This window comes from Diadema antillarum, unplaced genomic scaffold (assembly GCF_040938485.1).
Source record: "Diadema antillarum isolate AM-2024a unplaced genomic scaffold, OU_Dant_1.0 seq00001612_RagTag, whole genome shotgun sequence".
Taxonomy (NCBI): domain Eukaryota; kingdom Metazoa; phylum Echinodermata; class Echinoidea; order Diadematoida; family Diadematidae; genus Diadema; species Diadema antillarum.
In genome coordinates, this window is record NW_027272325.1 from 839,914 (window position 1) to 860,085 (window position 20,172).

Below are 20,172 nucleotides of genomic sequence, written 5' to 3' on the forward strand. Positions count from 1 at the left end.
AAGAGAAGAAATATCTGTTTGTGCATTTGCCTTGAGGTAGAAACTTGACTAAGCTTCCTGAAAAAAAAAGAAAAATGCCAGCAAAAGCAAAAATTGGTGGAGATTGTTAAACTGTTGCTATACAGCTGTGCAGAAGTTTGGGTTTTTTTTTTGTAGAAAATGTGGTTAACAGGGAATCATGTCACTGATTAGGCCTACAAACTTTGGTAGCTTTATCATCCCGTAGGACTGGGAATGTACTAATTTGAGTGCGTATACTGCATGTGGCAAACTAAACTTCCAGATGATTTAACCTTAAACTTGTGCTGAATCAAAAATCGAAAGCTCAAGCCCCCCCCCCCCCAAAAAAAAGATAATCATGGTAAATGAATGAATAAATGAATTTAGAAATTAAAAAAAAAAAAAAATTCCATGGACATACCATGGTAATGACATCATTTCCTATGAAAGGGATTCCTGCTCTTTGTTGTAAGTTGACTTCCCAGATGTATTGAAATGGCCAAAAGTCAAAAAATTTGCCTCAGTTATAATTACTGTCATGGTAACTGACGTTACATACTCGTGTATGACGTTTCGGTAACTGACGTTACACATTTAGTAGTGTTCATTTTGACTCTCCAGTATGCCAAGTATCCTTATTTCTGGTATTAAAATAAAGGCATATGGGCATACATTAGAAATCCCAAGTTACATCATACAGCTCACTTCCTTTGATGAATGAACTTAAAAATTCCTTGTTTTTGGTAACTGACGTTACGTCCATCATTATCAAAGTAATTAACAGTTTTTATCAAATTGTTTAAAGCTACCAGCTTTTTTTTCTATCGTGTGGTAAAAGACTTCTCTGGTAACTGCATACATATGACAGAATGTTGTTTAGGGTACTAATAAAGTGGATATACAGAGAGTAAGTTATGCAACAATACACTCTTTTCACCATTGAGTTATAGGCATATTTTGGCAGCCATTTTGAAAATCAAAATGGCCGCTTTTATTGAAAAACATAATGATTCTTAAAACTTCAACTCAAGTACTGTCTGAAAATGTATGGTGTTTGAAACAAATATCATTTTGAATTTTTGGCACCTGTGTCCTAGTTACCGTGGAATTGCCCTTCTTTTTTTTTCTTTTCTTCTGGGCTATTCTCCTTCGTAGAGTCATCTTCTTTGTTTTCTTCTCTCTTGTTTTACATTTCTTCTTCCAAACTCACTTCTCTCTCTCTTTTTTTTTTGCCCTCAGATTCTTCCAACTTCATTTCTTCCTTCTGTTTTATTTCTTCTAATATATGGTTCATTTCTTCTATCCTCATCACAATCCCATCTCTGTGATCTTTCTTTCTATTTCCTGTACCCAACGTCATCTCTTCTATCTTCTTCTTTAGATCTTCCCTCTTCTTTCTCAATGTCTTTGTGCGTTCTTCTTTTTTTCCTTTGTTTCTCTCTCTTTCTCTTCCTTTCTTTTCTTCAACTCTCTTTTCTGTTTGGATTTCATGTGAGTTATGAAATCATCTCCTGATATTGCTTCAGTAGCTGCAATTTCCTTTTTTGACTTCCTGGAACGTGTACTTCGGGAAACTCGATATAATGTTCGAGAGACGGGAACATTTTTATTTGAAACCTTATTTCATTTTGGGACTAACGAACCTTATGAATAACGATCGAGTTGTAACCGTATATATACATGTATTATATATATAATTATATGTATGTATATAATTATATATTTATTTATTGCAATGTCACAATAGAGGAATGCATTAAATGTCAATTGCTTTGATTATAATTCAAAATCTGAATTTTCGGGGGCCTCCCACTTCGTCGGAAATCCAAGAGGATGTGTAGTTAGCGGGGAGGAGGGGGGAGGTAATAAATCAGTGGTCTGAAAGCGCACGCGCCACATACTGTACACACGTAATTAAGTGGGGGGGGGGGGGTGTGAGCGGTTACTAGTCAAGAGCCATCTCTGTATGAGTTTCGAACTTTTTTTGTTCGCGTACGAAATTCCACGTAAATACGTACACTACTATCGTTCAGTTATGTGCCGACAGTTGTCAGGTCGACGACTAGCGCCTATTCGTACGACTTATCTCAACTTTGCGGGATTTTAACTAAAAAATCACGGCCTACTCACTAACTTCAGTAGACGAGACCTTTCCGGCCATCGGGAATCTCCAGATTTGGCTAATTGCATTTAAACATCATAAAATAGTCGTGAATACATGTACTTTGAATATTGCAATTTGTTTGAGCATCGAATTCTTAGCATTGCGCACACGCGTACTGCAGTGCGTGCAGTGCGTATTCGAGAATGTAGGGCAGATATTCGCGGTCATCATCAACTACACTCGTGCGCTAAGGGGTGAGCGGTTACTAGTCAGGCTACTGTATGTATTGTCGTATGTAATCAACTACGAGCTGAGTGTAAACGAGTGTAGCCTGTAGGCTACATTCAGTACAGAACTTAAAAGTAGAGATTCTAGGCCCTGCGATCGCGACTGTACTGCTGCCTGGTACCTGGTGCAGTATCTGATCAGTGTCAGTGCAGCAGTGCGTGTGGTTTGGAAATGTTAGCCAGTCAGTGCCAGTGCAGGTGGCAGGCGGTAGGGCCTCGGCCCTAGCTTAGTCTAGTCAGCGTGTGTGTGTGTGCGCCGTGGTATGAAACAGCAAAAATGTTCTGCCCAGTCCAGTCGTCGTTAAATTACAAGTGCAGTAGGGGTTAGGTCAAGGATGTTTACCGGTTTTACCATGGTCATGGAATTAGCCTAGTTAGTAATAGCATTGACTGAAGTTCATACAACACGCAACATCACAAGTGTCAGTGTGTCCTGGTGACCTGGGCCCCGTTTCATAAAGTGATAAAGAGTTGATTTGTCATTTGATCACAACTCTTTGCTGGAATGACAATTGTCATGGTAGCGACAAGAATACAGCTTCCTGATGGCTGTTTGCTGTGGGAAGTTGTCATTCCAGCAAGAGTTCTCATCCTAACATCTTTTTTGAAATGGGGCCCAGGTCTCCCGATCCCATCAGATTGCTTTTTTGCCTTGGCCTTCCGTGTCTTGAATGCCTTGATTTTGCTGGCACTAAAAAGACCCCACCCCCATGGGGCCATCAATCAATGATATCTGGGCCTGGGGCAGGGATCTTCATATTAGAAATGAGCAGATATGTAATTTTATTACCGCTTTCAGTAACTCATTTTTTTAGCCTGCTCCTAGTCCGAGCTAAATTGGCCCGCGCCAAGCAGTAAAAATTGCGTTTCGTAACTATATAGCAGAGCCACGCTACCTTAGATGACCCATTCATTAACTCGGTCAAGTAGTACGCTATTGACTAAGAGGGATAACTGCCATGGTAACTGAGTTGATGTGCGTGCCGCGTGCTTACACTTTGTATGAGCTGAGCAGCTTAAGCTGTGACCTTTGACCGTGAATGGAATTTTGGCCCGCGCCTTGTGCTGCTATCGTTCATAAACTCTTCGATCAGCGCCAGGCCTGCGCCTGGTCCGTGCCTGGTGCTAGCTGCAGCAGCGCCAAAATAGTCCACACCTGGCGTGGGCCACTTTGGCCCCCACCCATTCATAAACTCAAAATTTTCGACTTGGTCCACTCCTGGTCTACTCCTGGTCCGAGCCAAGAGGGTTACTGAAAGGGGTACAATGTATTAGTAAAAACACAGTGTAAATGCTCCTCCACCCTAAATATACATTATGGTCTAGAAAGTTCCAGCCATGTTACATGTGAAATATCAATTTTTTACCTTTTTTTTTTGCAGGGGAGGGGAGTGTGTGTGTACAATGTACAATATGTCAAGTGGGAATCTCATAAATAGCTTGGAGACTGGGTGGTGACTTGTTGGCAACTTCAGCTTTGCTGGAGACTATTAAATCTTTTCTCCAGGGAGTCTTGAGAGAATCAAACATGCTCCTTTTTCCAGTCTACAGCTGGTCTCGAAGATGTCTCCTAAGTCGCGTCCTTTGCTGTAGTATACTGGTAGTGGTTTTGACCAAGAGATCGTTTACACCAGTAATTACAATTGTACAATGTAGCTACAAACATACCTGTACCGTATGTCTAATCAGAGTGCATGTTGGCATTGCTTGTGCATCATTTAATGCATTGTATAACAATTTTGTATCTACAGCTGTTGATGTCATGCTGCCAAAATAGTGCTAGTCCGTTGTATTGCCAGGATTTTTCTTTCATCCATCTTCCTTGGCAGGGGCAGATCTAGGAATTCCGTAAAAAGGGGGCGCCTTTGCAAAATTAAAGGGGGGGGGGGGGGGCGCACACCCCCAATTTTTTTCTTCACTATAAAGTGCCATTTTTGTGTAGCTTGCAGACTTGAGCTGCTGTATTGAAATTATACCTCATCAAGTATCTTTAATCAAGCACTACTCTTGACAAGCATGCGTGTGCGAATGCTCATCTATTCTGGAGTCATTTCCAAAGTATACCGGCACTAGTACATCTCACATTTGCATTGCATGTTGTTGGCACACTGCATGCCACAATGTTTGGCATATTTCTGGGTATAACAATAACATGATCAGGCACAGTGCTCTGACTTAGCAGATGACAAACATTACATGTATTTCGGGATCTAGATGTATGTAGGGTTCAATGTTTTTACTTATATGAAATAGCATACAGTACATTTGGTTTCCTCACGCAATATCCTGTTCTCTTTCTTTCAAATCTTGGTTTCTTATTCCAGGCCCTGTTCGGTGCAAGGACTGGATCATGTTATTACTCCAATGCAGTGAGTATTTTTTTTTTTTTACCATTTTTTTTTTTCAGTGTTACAGATACAAGTTTTGATGAACTGCAATCTTCTGAATTTTGGATGCTGCACAATGATTAGAAAAGATATTTATATAGTGTATGTATCATGCAATGTTAAAATATACTTCATTACTCCAAACATAATTTTGAGAGTAAACATTGGTGTTTATGTACATGTAAAGATGTATTTCTGCAATGCATGCCTGTCATACAGTCTGTATTTTGAAGTCATTTCCCAGTGACTGCGGTATTTATTGTCAGAAAGAGATAATTACGGAGAAAATAAATGAATACAGACCTTCAATGTTTATGATGGTAGTTATGTACAGTGATTTCATAATTTGTATTGTAAGCACTGTAAATCTCTATTTGTGTGATTATGTTTTTGGAAGAAGGGAATACTTTGAAGAAATATGCATGTCTGGTCAACACTGTGGTCTTGACTGTATAAAGACCTAATGTTTCAGAATTAACCAGTTTGCATTTATGGATAAATTGACTCTTAACAAGAGCTGATGATACCAGCAACTACAAGCAAACAAAAAGTTGATACCAAAAAAAATAAAAATAAAAATAAAATACTGGTTGCACAGCTATGATAGTTGAAATAGTGGTTATAAGTCATCATTGTTTGTAGATCTCTTTTCTATGAGTGGACTCACATCTGGTGAGAGGCACGTTGTAGCTCCTCAGGCTGAGTTGCTAGGGCTGCTGGTACACTGAGTTCCACAAAGCATTTCCGTCTCAGATGAATATGAATAGAAGCTAAACAGGAGTGAAATAGCCAAATGCTGAGATTGTGCTCCTTTTAAAGCCTTCACAGTTCCATGGATTTCAAGTCTTTGGGCAGGAACATTGGCAAATTGTGGATAAAATTACTACACCTTGCTTTTGCAAAAGTTAGGGAAAGAAAGCCATCCTTCAAGTCCTTGAATGCGTACATTGAAAGTTGAAGATATTGTCATGTCATCTTGACTACTTCAAGCAAAGATGTTCTTGTTGTCATTTTGGCTGTTGATTTCACATTGTGATCTGCTCACTGATAGAAGAATGCCTTCAAAGATGTGCTACAATTACTAGTAACCCACGAGTGAATCATATCAGCTAATTAAAATGCAAAACTTTTAGACATATCAAAGTGTTTTTGATATCTTGCATGCATTAGTGTATGCACTGAAATGATGGCTTTTGTTCTTACAAGATGATAAGCAATTCTGATTTTGTTTTATCCTTCTTACCATCAGCCGACGACAAAGCTCCTCATCAATGGACAGATGGTAGATTCCACAACTTCAGACTGGATCGACGTCCACAACCCGGTAGGTTATAGATATTTGCCATAACTTTGCCCATCATCCCTTGCTTTATAAAAAATGTCAAGTGCTCAGTATCCGGACCCTGAGACTGTTAAAGAGTATGGCTTCCCATTGTGATTAAAATTTATTGTGCTTTCTGTGCTGATTGGCACGCACACTGGTGGAATGGTAGATTGTGTCTCCAGATTACAAATCATGTTCAAAATGTTCCTTATGCATACCATGCTACTCGCCATTTGTTGCTGCTGTTTATTTTTTAATCGAAACTTTACTTGTTCCTCCAACTTTCAGCAGTTGAACAAAGAATGGTACATTAACTTCATTACTTTCATTGCTTTGGGCAGGCCACCAATGAAGTTGTGACGAGAGTCCCCAAGTCGACCCAGAGCGAGATGGAAGCGGCCGTGAATGCCGCGCAGGCCGCCTTCCCGTCCTGGGCGGAGACCACCATCCTCACACGCCAACAGATCATGTTCAAATATCAGCACCTGATCAAGGAGAACCTGGTCAGTACTCAGACACATGTGATCCCATGATGGTGATGATGATGATGATGATGATGAATGATGATGATGATGATGATGATAATGATGTTGATGATGATGGAGATGGTGGTGGTGATGGTGGTGGTGGTGGTGATGGTGATGATGATGGTGGTGATGATGGTGGTGATGGTGATGATGATGATGATGGTGATGATGGTGATGATGGTGATGATGATGATGATGGTGGGGATGATGATGATGATGATGATGTGGGTGTGGTTGTCACCAGGGCACCGTTTCATGAAAGTTGTCTCGTCAGCCCTGACAAGTTGTGGGTATCTGACAATTACCATAGTAACTGTCGGTAACGGGGGCTTCTCAGCCGATCAAAACCAAGTATTTTACTGTAATTGTCAGAGACTGACAACTTGTCAGGCTGACAGGGCTAATAACTTTCATGAAATAGTGCCCAAGTATATGTTGGTCTCAATGACAGTATTGATGATAAACATGGTGATGATGATAGTGATGATAATGCTAATAATGATGATAGTGATCATGTGGTCTATGGTTGTGAATATGGTGCTTATGATTACTGGTGACATGGTTGGCAATGTAATGATAACAATGATGATAGAGAAGATACTGGCGATTGACGATAGTGGTAGTTTTTAATGATTACTACAAAAGTTCTGAGTGAACATGATGTAGTATTTTGGGCATGATGTGACTTTTTGTCATTACAAGATTGTTATAGGAAGGAACAGTTGATTTCAAATAAAAATTATTCCAAAATGTTCAAGCCATATTCATCCAGTCTGTATTGATGCTAAATCATTATCATACGTCCTATTAAGAAGTTATACAACTTTTCATCACCCGAAACTGAAAGTTGCCTCGACAGCCTGAGGATAAATCTTGTGTCCCTTCTACTGTGAAGTGATCTAGATTAAACAAACAGTGTCACCGATTCTTTGAGTTCAGGCTGTAAGAGCTTGACATAGCAGACACTTTAGTGATGAGGGCATGTATAGTGTATTTGCCGCAGTGGGCCTTTGTGAAAAGATTGCTGAGTATGGTTTCATTCATACCACCAAAGGACAGGAAATACTATTGAAATGACAATGCTGTTAAAAAGAATTGTGATAAGATTATCAGTTGAGGTTTTCCTACGTGGGGAGTATAGAAACAGGTGTTTACTGTCCAATACATTTGTTCTTAGAAATTCACCTACACGTGATGGTTTGTTGACAGGTTTGAATATCTTGCCTACCAGTTTCTGATCAGGCTGTTCACGTGATTGCCAATTGAGGGACACAATACACAGTATAAGGTGGAAATGTAATGATTTACAAGAGATGATCTTCATGTTTGATTTGTCAGAGAAGTTCATTGTATGCCAATCACATGTAACATTTGAAATGTGCAGTATGCTCAGTAGCCAGTTTTTTTACATCATGGTAACCCTCCATTACCTAAGATGTATTTGTGTTTAAATAGTTTTCTAAATACCGCTACATTATTGCACCTTCACACATGGTGACAGGGCAGTTTACACTGTAGACGATTGTGCATTGAAATGATGTGTAACTGTAATTTGAAATTTGAACTGTTATTTGTTGGTTGTTGTCTTTTAATAGAGGAAAATTGCAGAACTCATCACACTGGAACAAGGCAAGACACTCGTAGATGCGGAAGGAGATGTCATGAGAGGATTGCGTAAGTTTGATGACTTTCTTACCACTTTTGACGGCTGCCTCCTGTCACCATACAACCTGACAATTTTTTTTTAGCATGGCATTGGTGTAATGGAAACAATAAAATAGAATACAAAAACAAAGATGTGCTAACCATTCATAAGCACCTTTGCATTATGTAATATAGAAATGAAATGCACACATGGCTATAGGTACATATAACTTAAACAGTGTATGTTCCTTATTAAAACACTATAAGTGCTAGAATGAAATTGTCTACACAAATATACATTTTGTGGAAAAAAAATGATATATGTAGTCCCATCTACCCATTTCTGTATGATTAAGTTTTATGCCATTTCCTTGTGCCAAGAGCATGCATTTATGCTGGGATTTGAACGTGGACTGGACTGTTGTACATAATGTGTGTCTGCATGTCAAAGCTATCTTCTTGGGGAAGGAGATCTTATCTTTTGTATCTGCCACACTAGTTCCTGTTCAAATGCCATCCTTAAATGTACAGCTCAAGTCAGCGGTGTAATGACCATGAACAATGTCAAACTGGGTCACCCTCATGTCTGATAATGGACAATGCATTGTGTTTTAGAGGTTTCTGCGTGCAAGTGTCCATTCTGTGTTCAGTATGTGGGGCATTTTGTGCTAGTAATTATGTGATAGAAGTTTATGGTGGTGGGAACAAGTGCTAGACCAGTGCAGAACGGAGAGTCTCGTCTTGACTTTTCATCATTGCCGACAAGTAATGACTCAGTATTTTTTGTGCATCATGCGGTTGCACATCAGTTTGACACCAGTTTCTCATTAATTGGCTATGAAATAGGGGGAAAAAAAGAGAAAAAAAAATACCCCTACCGTCAAACAGAATTACATTTGCACTGTAATTGCGAATGTAGCCAGAGCACTTTCTGTAATGATTTCAAAAGAGCTAAGAAGGTTTTGAGTACCCAAAATACTTGTACTTTATAGGCTCATTGAGTACGAGTTTAGTCTTGCACAGAACAACACAGAAAAGGCTTGTTACATTATGCATAGCAGATTTTGATGCTGTTCTAATGTGGGAGTTGGTCCATTGTATTGGTCCACTGCCAAAAAGACTTGCCAGATTGTGAATCTGAGAGTTAAAAAGAACCTCTACGTCAAATATTTGCTGAAGAAAATGTTGTGGTCGGTCAATGTTTGTTTTGATTACCTCAGTGAATACTGATAGTCAAACATGCATCACTGTTCCTTTCAACCCTTTGTGAGCTTTGAATGCCGATTGGCACAGAAAACCCCATACCCTGTACACACTTTCCAAACTCCAATGCAGGAAAAGGGTTTGGGAAATAAAGTTCCTATGATGCATGGTAAAGGCAATTTCAACAATGCAACATTGACTTGGGTTTATTGATCTTTTAATGCGAACATTTTTTTTTCTCCCCAAATGAATTGTGATATGGTACTGATTTGCAGATGAAAGTTATTTCTTCATCTTATTGAAGTAAGAGCTAAAAATTAAGTTGTTTTTTTTTCAGAAAAAAAGAGCTATGCAAATACACTGTACATGCATAAATATATGTAGAAAAAAAAATAAATACACACACAAAAAAAGAGAGGTTTATACAATAGATTGTAGAACACTGCAAAATGTGACTGATCCAAATCACTTTGGCTTTCTACTTATTTGAACATCTACAGTGGATGTATTAAATCCCCATATCAATCATAATGAGACCCTGGTAATATGCTTGCAAGTTTGCAGTCACTCTGTAGCCGAATTTTTACCTAGGTTGTCATTAAAATATTAAGTTTCTCCTCTTTTCTCTTGTTTTTCCTACCGGTGCAGAGGTTGTTGAGCACATATGCAGTATTACGTCATTACAACTTGGCGAGACACTACCTTCCATTGCCAAAGACATGGACACCTACACCATGCGTGTGCCCCTTGGAGTCTGCGCCGGCATTACTCCGTAAGTGTGTCTGGCAGTACTAGATTTGTTTTTGATTTGTCACAGAACAAGGGAGTTTAGAGACACAAGATGGTGAACTGATAAAGTGCACTGAAAACATAGCTGAAAAATACGTTGCAAACCAATATAGGTTGATACGAGGTGTGTATCTCATACCAGCTGTTGCCAGCAGTGCTGACTTTGCCCAGCTTTATGACACGGTCTTGAATTTTATTTTTCCAACAGTGTGATTGTTATCTTTGAACTGTGCTGACCTTCTGCAGTAAAGTGTGTTGTGTGTTTTGGTTTCTGTTTTGTTTTTGCTTTCGAAGGATTCCAAGTTCACTAGAATTTAAACTGTATAGTATGCCATAGTTTGTTCTAGCCATGAAGAGAAAATGCAAATTACATTGTAAGCGTGTGACTGTTGGCGGGTTTTCTCTTGTTAGTTTGTTTATGCACACTGTGTGATGAAAGCTTCGCAATGTTGTTTACCCAGTATGTGACCATTGTACCTGTTGTTAATAAGCATAGTGTCATGTACATGTACATCAAACAATCACAAATGCCTGAAGTGCAGAATGTTACCACAATGAAGCGACTAAGGCCATTTCGCTTTGGGATGCCAATTGAAAGTTCTGCCCTGCTTTGCTTCCCCTTCCCTTACAAATTAACCTCTCTGTGCCATAATGTAAAGTTATATGGACCGTGATGTGAGAAAAGGGCCCTTAGCACTGTCGCGTACAAACCCCATAAAATGGCATGGAAGTTTGACAAAGCAATACATGCCCCCAAAAGAGAAAAAAAGATCAGCTAGCTATGTGCGTGCGCATTTATAGATGCATCAAAAAGTGGCAAAATATAGACAGAAGATGCTTTTTTAAATGTCATAATAGGGGCACTTAGGAGTGGAATTTTGCATATCGAAGTATATCAGAGTTCATTCTACAATGTGGCTGTGAAAACTCATTTTTTGTATTTATGCCCTGAAGGCCCTTTTCTCGCATCACGGCCCATATGTATCTTTTTTTTTTCATTTATAATTTATGATCATAATGTACAGTCACTATATCTGTTTGTAGATACCAGTGAAATGTTCCTTATTAGAGAGAAATACAACTCCATACAACGTGACCATTATATTTGTAGAGGAATATCAGATGAACAAAATGCTGAAGGTTTATTCAACTGATGATATTATGTAAGAAAGTCCTGGAATTTTAGAGTTATGTGTGTTTTCCAGTCACAGAGCTGTCAAACATAAATTTCACATATGCAAATCAGATGAGGTAATGGAAGTCATCAATCTTAATTATACAAATTCCTGCTATCATTCACACATTTTATCTCTTCTCATAGATTCAATTTCCCAGCCATGATTCCACTATGGGTAAGTATAAGCCTAGTAATCTCTTTGTCTTCCCTATCAAATGATGACTGATTTAATTCAAATGGGATATATTCATGCAGGCATTTGGAGAAGAGTCTCAACAAGTTTATGTTCAAAACTACCATCAGAACAGGGGAGAGTTATGTGAACAACTTCCAAACCTGCCAACCATTCTGACTTTGCAGAAAAGAATCAGAATTTTGATCATTCCCAGCTCTTGTTTCAATAGGAGTTTCCTATCTTTCTTCATAACTTTCCTCCACACTTCCTATAGGAACTGATCTTTCTTTCCTACTTTGGAGCCAAATCATCCTTACTTTTCAGTCAGAAAGGTTGGGAGGTCTGGACTTTACGGAATCAATAGTGGCGGGGAATGAGTCCTTGTATGTTCAGGTTTCAGACAAATGGTTTCATCATTTCTTCTCTTGAGGTGTAGACCTACAGGAGGGAATTTCATTCATAGCAGCAATCTTATCAATAGTGGGGGTTTAAAGCACGTAACTAAAGTGTTAAAGAGAGGCATACAAGTTGATTAGATCCTGTTCATTTTGAAAGTCTCTTTGGAAGGATTAGAAAACAAAATGTCTTTGATACATATTGATTCTTGAGCATTGCCTGCACTGCTATTTTCATTGCTAGTATCAAGGAAACTGTAATTATCTCCTCCCTTGTAATAATTTTGAGCAAAGTGGATATGTAGCTCAGTATACAAGATCATTAAGATAGAGGACCGGGTTGTTTGATTCTGTATTAGGAATATGGTATAATGCTGTTGTGAAGTGGTGAATCACATACTGAATCAAAAGCAGATTTGCAAGGTTTTAAAGCTGTATGACCTATGCTGTATAGCTGGATATCTGTGCCAATGTCACTGTAAAGGGACTTCTTGCAATATTTTCTTGGTCTGCAGATGTTTCCTGTGGCAGCCGTGGCAGGAAACACTGTGGTGATGAAGCCTTCTGAGAGGGACCCTGGAGCGTGTATGCTGCTTGCAGAGCTAGCCAAGGAGGCGGGATTACCAGATGGCGTTCTCAACATTATCCATGGCCAGCATGATGGTGAGATGCTTTTCAGCTACGAATTGTTGGATGCATCAAAAGTAAACTTCTCTGGACAGAAAAAAAAAAGATATTAATTGAGTAAAATTTTCTCATGAGCTGAAAAAAAAGTTGTATCAATGCCATACAATGTCACACAGGGACTGTCTTGGCTGAATGGTTTAAGACCATACGATTTCAATTGTGGGCTTCCATGTGCTTGTGAGGTTTTAGTCCCAGCACGGCAGTAGTACCCTTTGGAAAGGCACTTCATCCTCACTGACAAATCTTTTGCAGGAGACTTTGAGCCATCTGTAATGTGTTTATGAAAGCTATGCAAAATTTGTACCTTCTGCACGTGAAAGAACCCATCCAAAGAGCTGGATGAAATCCCGTTGAAGTAGTCAAAAAAAAAAAAATGAGTGATATCTGCAAGAATTTTCATGACTGAACGGGGCATATTACCATCGAAGAATAGGAAGAAGAAGAGTACCTTATCTTCATTAGCTCATGAACTTCTTTCTCTCCATAGATTTAATTTGCCAACAATGATGCCATTTTGGGTTACAGTGAGAGGTATCATTACAGTTGTTTGACAGGCAGCATCAATACTAAAAGTTTGGGGATGGGGACGGATTTTGTTTGTGCTTCATTGTAATTTTAATACACAGTTTGTCAGTTTGTCTGTAAGTATTTCTTTGCCCAAACACTCTGTCGTTTCTCTGCAGGCTTCTTCATTGTCATATGTGTACCTACTATAGAACAAACAAAAGCAAGCAAACAAAACTTGTGCAGTGAATGTTTTGTAGGATTTATATTTTTAGGAAATTGTATAGGTTATCTTGAGGAAAGTAAGGAGGAAGTTTGCTCACAGGATTAGAATGACTACATTCACTATAAGTATTAAAAAATGAAAATAATGCATATTTGCAAACTATCTAAATGCTTCCTTGATGTTGGAGTATGCAGTTTACAACATCTCGAGTGTTGTTCTTCATTATTATGAAAAATGCAGCTGTGAACTTTGTATGTGACCACCCACTCATCCGGGCTGTCTCCTTTGTGGGCTCGGACCAGGCCGGCGTCTACATCCACGAGCGGGCCAGCAAGAATGGCAAGCGAGTGCAGTGCAACATGGGGGCCAAGAACCACGGTGTCATCATGCCCGACGCCAACAAGGAGAACACACTCAACCAGGTGGGTGTGGTCCCACTCCCTCAAAACAGAACGAAGCTAGAAAAGCACTCTGAGAACGCAGACCTCCACCAAGCAGCTCGTTTCCTGTCCACCACTGATCTTGTTCTTCCATGAAGATCAGTCATTTCCACCCATACATATGCATGCTGATAATCGCCCGGTTTCCCAATATAGAAGCCTTTTGTTAAGTCATCAACTTCCAGCTGCGCAGTGTGCCTCGCCTCAGCAGGAACTAGAGCATGTACTTAAGTGCACATATGCAAACCTCAAAAAATGCGCAGCCTGAACTCTCTAGTTCATTGACCCTATCTGCAAAAACAACAAAAATCCTTCAAAAATCCATAAAAATTCCTGGATCACTACCAAAATTGAATAATCTGTTTTTTGTGTCATTATCAATTTTTGCCTGCAAGTTTCATCCAAATCCATCTGCAACTTTTTGAGTTATTTTGCACACAGACAAATAAACAGACGCTGATGGAAACATAACCTCCTTCTGTGGCAGAGGTAACAAATAAGCCCAAAGGGGAAAACATTCAAGTGAGGAACAGTCTGATGTCATGCTCAAAGCTGTCATTCTTTTATTCTCTGTGTGGGAAAGATGGCATGAAGTTGGAGGAATTATGTAAGTCATGGAAAATTGGTGCTTGTACGATTTGGAAAGAAGCGTACAAGATTCATATACATAGAGCTGTGTAGAGGACTGTGCAAGACACAATCGAACATTAGCACGAGGTCACTGCTGGAAGAATTAAAGTGATCTTATTCAAGAAGGTTGATATGCAATGATATTTGCTGTTTAAACTGTGACAATGTCTCCATCGCATCAAAAAAGAAAAACAACGTACAAAATCATCCAAAATCCCCCAAGTGAAATAAAACATGCATAAAAATTGCTCACTTACGGAACTTTATAATGATATAACTCTGCTATGAGAATTGCTTGAATCTTGTGCAAGAAGGTTGATATATTCCATTGTGTTTGTTTTAGATGCAAACACTATCCTTAATAAAAATCATCCAATTCCACCTACAAAATGAATATACACTGATAACAAGCTTAGTTTTATTCATTCTTACAGTTTGTAATATGGTAAAGTCCTGTTCACTGTCCCCTTGTGTATTCATGTTGGTCTTTTTTCCCCTTTAAAGAACCAATCTGTGACTGTGCATTACAAAAAGTTGCATGCCTTAGTTTTATGGAAGACTCAAAATAGGTGAAATGCGACAACCTAATCAATCTTGAATTGCTCATATTTTCTGAATAAGCACTTCCTCTTCTACATCAGTCTAAAATGTGGGATCATAAAATGAACTGTGATTTTGGCATTTTTTTGATAGCACTTTTTAGAGTGCACTTTTTATTTCTTAAAAACCCTTTACACACTCTTCACTATCTACTCTAATAACTTTTGAAAAGATGGTGCTACTACTTTGAAAGTTGGTATCAGTCATGGGTAGATTGTGTTAATAGAGCATACTCAATGTCAGCTTAATCTGATAATCCCTTCATTGTTGTTGGTGGGGAGTTTTACATCCTTTTTTTTTTGTCCCATTCATCACACAGAGAGCACAGCTTGTAAGGATTAAGTACCTGAATAGACCCTATACTTGAGAGCCTCTTTTCTGAGTACACACTTTCCAGAGTGTGTGCTTTCTTTCTAATATTTAGATGGGTCAGGAGAGTCCATTTCAATTTAGTTATGTATCTTTTTATAGCTTAAAGTGTACTCTTGCAGAATCTACCCTTTACTAATCATCCATGTCTGGTGACTTTTTGTTGGCTTTGTGATGTAGGGTCACATGTGTGACCTTTGAATCCTTGATGTTTCAATAGTGCTTCTCTCTGTCTCTATTTTACCAGTTGTGTGGAGCTGCCTTCGGTGCGGCCGGTCAGAGGTGCATGGCACTGTCCACTGCTGTCTTTGTCGGTGAGGCCAAGGAATGGATCCCAGAGCTCATCGACCGGGCCAAGGCGCTGAAAGTTGATGCTGGTGAGCATGAACTTTCACTCGTTCCCCTTGATCTGTAGGAATGGTTGTCAAGAACACTTCATTTTTTGTTTTTACACAGTGTCAGTAAAGGTGACAACAAGCCTTGGTTTCCTTAAAGTAGCATTGTAGTTTCATTAAATCTGCCAAGTGATCAGACTGGTAACAAGTGTAGATATCCAAGCTCAGGGTTCATTTTTAGGCTTGCCTGTTTCCAAAGCTCAGATAATTTTAAGATTAATATTACTGAGAAAGGCGTCTGGAGAGGTTACTTCACTAAAAATAGGGACATGACTTGTCCTCAAGGGACGAACATGTATGTAGGATGGAGGCTACACTCCGGTTTAAATTTGTTTTTCATCTTTGATGAGTGCCACACCCCCTGATACTCATGTTTCCTTCTAAACTCCCCCTCCCCCTCTCCCTTCCCCTCCCCCTCCCCCTCCCCCAAGATTCAGTTTGTGAATATCAGCTGCAAAGTCTGTAAGATTCTGCAGGATGCTGTAGGAAAGTGTAGAAATCTCAGCATGTCCTAATAACAAAACCTGAATATAACTCCTGTTCGTCGATTTGGATGCATGTAACAGGCAAGCATCTCCGTGATTGTTCTTTGGGGCTTCCCTGGTTTTTGATGTGTGGATGTCAGCAGCCGTGGAATACACACTGCATTAAGATCGTTGACCTTGTAGGGGTACTTCTTGTCCTCTGTCATGCCAGGTGACCAGCCCGGAGCTGACCTCGGTCCCCTGATCTCGCCCCAGGCCAAGTCCAGAGTCTGTGAGCTCATCCAGACCGGAGTGGACGAAGGGGCGGAGCTCCTCCTCGATGGTAGGGACATTTCGGTCAAGGGATACGAAAATGGAAATTTTGTCGGACCAACCGTCATCTCTTCAGTCACGGTAAATTGCTTTTTTACTTTGCTCTCGTTTTCAATGGTCACAGTATTGTTTTGGCTTTTTGTTTTTTATGGTATCATTATTAAGGTTTTTTGTTGTTGTTTTGTTTTGTTTCAGGTATTTGTAAGTCTTAGGACTGATGTTCAATGACCAGGTATTGTTTATGCAATACACTGGTCATGAAGATTCCAGTCTTCACTACATCAGCACTGTCTTGCAAGGTCACGTGACTTTCATGTGTAGGAAGATTTAACAATCATGGTACATTTCCATATAGAGTATTAAGAATAACCATGATAACTGACATGAGAACAGTGTAGTGGCCATCCATATAATGAAGATATGTATATTTATGAATATATATATATATATATATTTGGTAAAGCCTATGTGTATTGGCATCCAAATATGATGAGAGAAAATAGTTCAGTTTGTGATAGGTCTCTGCAAGAGAGGCAGTTCTTTTTTTAGATGCCATTTCAGGCACAACATGTGAAGACACTGCAGAGCACTGGAAAAATGCTAAGTATGTACGTATCTGTGTCAATTGTGAAGTTTATGTGCCTGCACATGTAGTTGGGAGAAAAGTGCCGTGGTGTATTCCTCGCTTTTAGATTTATGTCAAAATGTATCCATAACTTCACACATACTTGTGTGCCCTCACAGTAACAAACTCCAAAAATATTCACAGTCCCAGAGCAGCACCAACATAATGTGTCTTTGCCACCAGGTCAATCTTTGTAGAAGCCATTTACAGAGAACCACTGGTATATTTCTGCCTTCTGGTTCCAAAGTAATAATGTAGTTTCCTTTCATTTCATCATTTGTGTCTCTGTGTTTCTTCAGACCGACATGACATGCTACAAGGAGGAGATCTTCGGACCCGTTCTGGTCATTCTCAACGTCGACACCCTGGATGATGCCATTGACCTGATCAACAACAACCCCTATGGCAATGGGACGGCCATCTTCACCACAAACGGTGCCACCGCCCGGACCTACACAGAGAAAATCGATGTGGGCCAGGTGAGATGGATGAGGAATGTAGTGACTACAAAACAAAAGGGGGAGGGAATTTTGTGTTAGGTAACAGTACATGGTACTTGTGGTTTACATTTGCAGTTAATTTATGGAGGGATCACTGAATTTATGTGCTTTATTCATTCACAAGTACTGCATACCACCAGCCACTAGATTCAAAATCAAACAGCAACCAAAAACAAAAACAAAAAACCAAACTCTCTTACAATGAAAGAAATGCCAATGCAGGTTGCCCATGACCTTCAGATTTTGACTTAATTTTTGCGGCCACACTAGAGTGTTAATACATATTTGAGTACCTCGGGTAGTGTGTGTTGTGAATGCTGGAGATCTGGAAACTCTGCAAAATGAGTAAATTACAATAGTACGGTGTCTTAGACATTGCTCTGTCTTGCATAGCAATATTTCATGTTGTATGGTAAAGTTGTATAGTAAAATTCTTCGCAGTGGTAGTGGAGAAGGAGACATCACATTGTTATCAAAGGTTTTCTCATTGGAATAGGTACCAGAGGAGTTCTTTGACATTTTGGCGGCAATATCCAAATTCTTGGAAGACTAAACAGGCAGAACAGAGTAAATATTTGGAAAAGGCACAGATTCCATCATTAGAACATATACTGTCAAACACAGTGATGTTTAACACTTGGACATTACAGATTTGTGTATTTTTCCCCATTGATGTCACACTGGATTTGGCTACCAGTAAAGTCATCAATATTTAACACTAATGCAACCAAGGCATCAGTGTTGTAATTGTTGAACACCTTCTTCATGATGTCTCTATCCATTTCTCTGCCACATGCGCCAGGTCGGCATCAACGTTCCGATCCCCGTACCGTTGCCCATGTTCTCCTTCACCGGCTCGCGGGGGTCGTTCCGCGGCGACACCAACTTCTACGGCAAGCAGGGGCTCCAGTTCTACACCCAGGTGAAGACGATCACCCAGCTCTGGCGGTCGGAGGACGTCAGCCACACCAAAGCAGCTGTTGCCATGCCAGTGATGAAGTAGATTGCGCAATCCCTTCCAGATGGAAAACAACGATCATCAGAGAGTTTTGATACGACTTTTTAATGACCACGGGAATGATGTATGGAAGGGTGGTAAGCTATATGTCCTATTTCTCATTTTCACTTTTATTTTGTTTGACAGGGTTAGTGCGTAAGGGGCTGTTTTTTAAAGGACAAGTTCACCTTCATAAACATAAGGATTGAGAGAATGTAGCAATATTAGTAGAACACATCATTGAAAGTTTGAGGAAAATCAGACAATCCGTTCAAAAGTTATGAATTTTTGAAGTTTTTGTGCAGTACCCGCTGGATGAGAAGACTACTGCAGTGTATGAATAACTTAGATGTCTCATGCGTACAACAATATAAGGAAAATATAAAGAGAATTTCACAAAATTCCATCTTTTGAAAAAAGTACACATTCCCCTGACTCGTTACCGACAAATGTTATGGGTAATATTATTCCCCCTGCCTTTAGAAAGAGGCAAGTCAAGTGCTCTTTTATTATGCGAAAAAAGTGAAAATATGTTGAATTTTCTTTTACATTTTCTTTATACTGTTGTACGCATATGACTCACAAGCTGTAGTAGTCTCCTCATCCAGCGGTTCCAACACAAAAATTTAAAAAATTCATAACTTCTGCATCGATTGTCCAATTTTCCTCAAACTTTCACTGATGTGTTCTACTAATATTGTTGCTTTTTCTCAATCCTTATGTTTATGAAGGTGAACTTGTCCTTTAATGTCTATTCGAATGTTAGAAATGTAATCTTTGTGTGACTCTAAAGGGGATATGGCTTGGTGGGAGCAGTATATTTCTATTCGACGATTGAAACACTGATGGCAATAATATACTTACATATCATTTTGGGGGTTTTAATTTTTCTCAATCCAAATGAAAGTAATCATGCTTTTTTGAAATCAGAACCTCTCTTGGAGAAGCATACTTATGTGCATGGTGTAATCATATGGATGTAATAGTGTGTCATCACTTTGTATACAATTTTGTCCTTGAGGCATGCTATGATCAAGTGTTGATGACAATGGTGTAGAAATGATTCTACTTTTTGTGTTTACTCATCGTTTTTATAACAATAAGCGGGTGAATGTGCTCTGTTGTGTCATTAATTACTATATAAGCCAAATGCTGAGTGGATTGATGCCAAAAGAGTGTATTTGTGTATGAGAGCACTGATTTGCTCTGAAGGTATCAAATGTGCAGTACAGTGTAAGTTTTTTTTTTTTTTTTCAAATGAACCAGCTGAAGTTATTTTCAATAATTGCATTTTCAGTTATTACATTTTCTGTAGTTACATTTTCAGTAATTGGCCACACATCAATTAACTAACAACAATGAAGTTCTGTCAGTCAGCTTTATTGTATTG

General features: G+C 39.3%; 1 protein-coding gene across 1 annotated transcript; it reads left to right on the forward strand.

Annotated features, from left to right (window-relative positions):
• Window positions 1-6,448: 6,448 nt before the first annotated feature.
• LOC139711127 (methylmalonate-semialdehyde/malonate-semialdehyde dehydrogenase [acylating], mitochondrial-like) lies at window positions 6,449-18,817 on the forward strand. Its single transcript, XM_071623044.1, has 10 exons — window positions 6,449-6,605; window positions 8,225-8,303; window positions 10,125-10,248; window positions 11,587-11,617; window positions 12,528-12,675; window positions 13,670-13,851; window positions 15,716-15,845; window positions 16,560-16,741; window positions 17,585-17,764; window positions 18,588-18,817. The coding sequence occupies exons 1-10, from the start codon at window positions 6,492-6,494 to the stop codon at window positions 18,786-18,788; spliced, it is 1,371 nt and encodes a 456-aa protein (XP_071479145.1). The 5' UTR covers window positions 6,449-6,491; the 3' UTR covers window positions 18,789-18,817.
• The last annotated feature ends 1,355 nt before the right edge of the window (window positions 18,818-20,172 follow it).

Excerpts from the sequence above, each read along its gene's own strand:
- LOC139711127 (XM_071623044.1), top strand. The coding sequence starts at position 6,492 with ATGGAAGCGGCCGTGAATGCCGCGCAGGCCGCCTTCCCGTCCTGGGCG. Across the intron at positions 13,852-15,715 it reads AGGAGAACACACTCAACCAG|TTGTGTGGAGCTGCCTTCGG; the intron begins GTGGGTGTGGTC and ends CTATTTTACCAG. Across the intron at positions 17,765-18,587 it reads AGAAAATCGATGTGGGCCAG|GTCGGCATCAACGTTCCGAT; the intron begins GTGAGATGGATG and ends CACATGCGCCAG.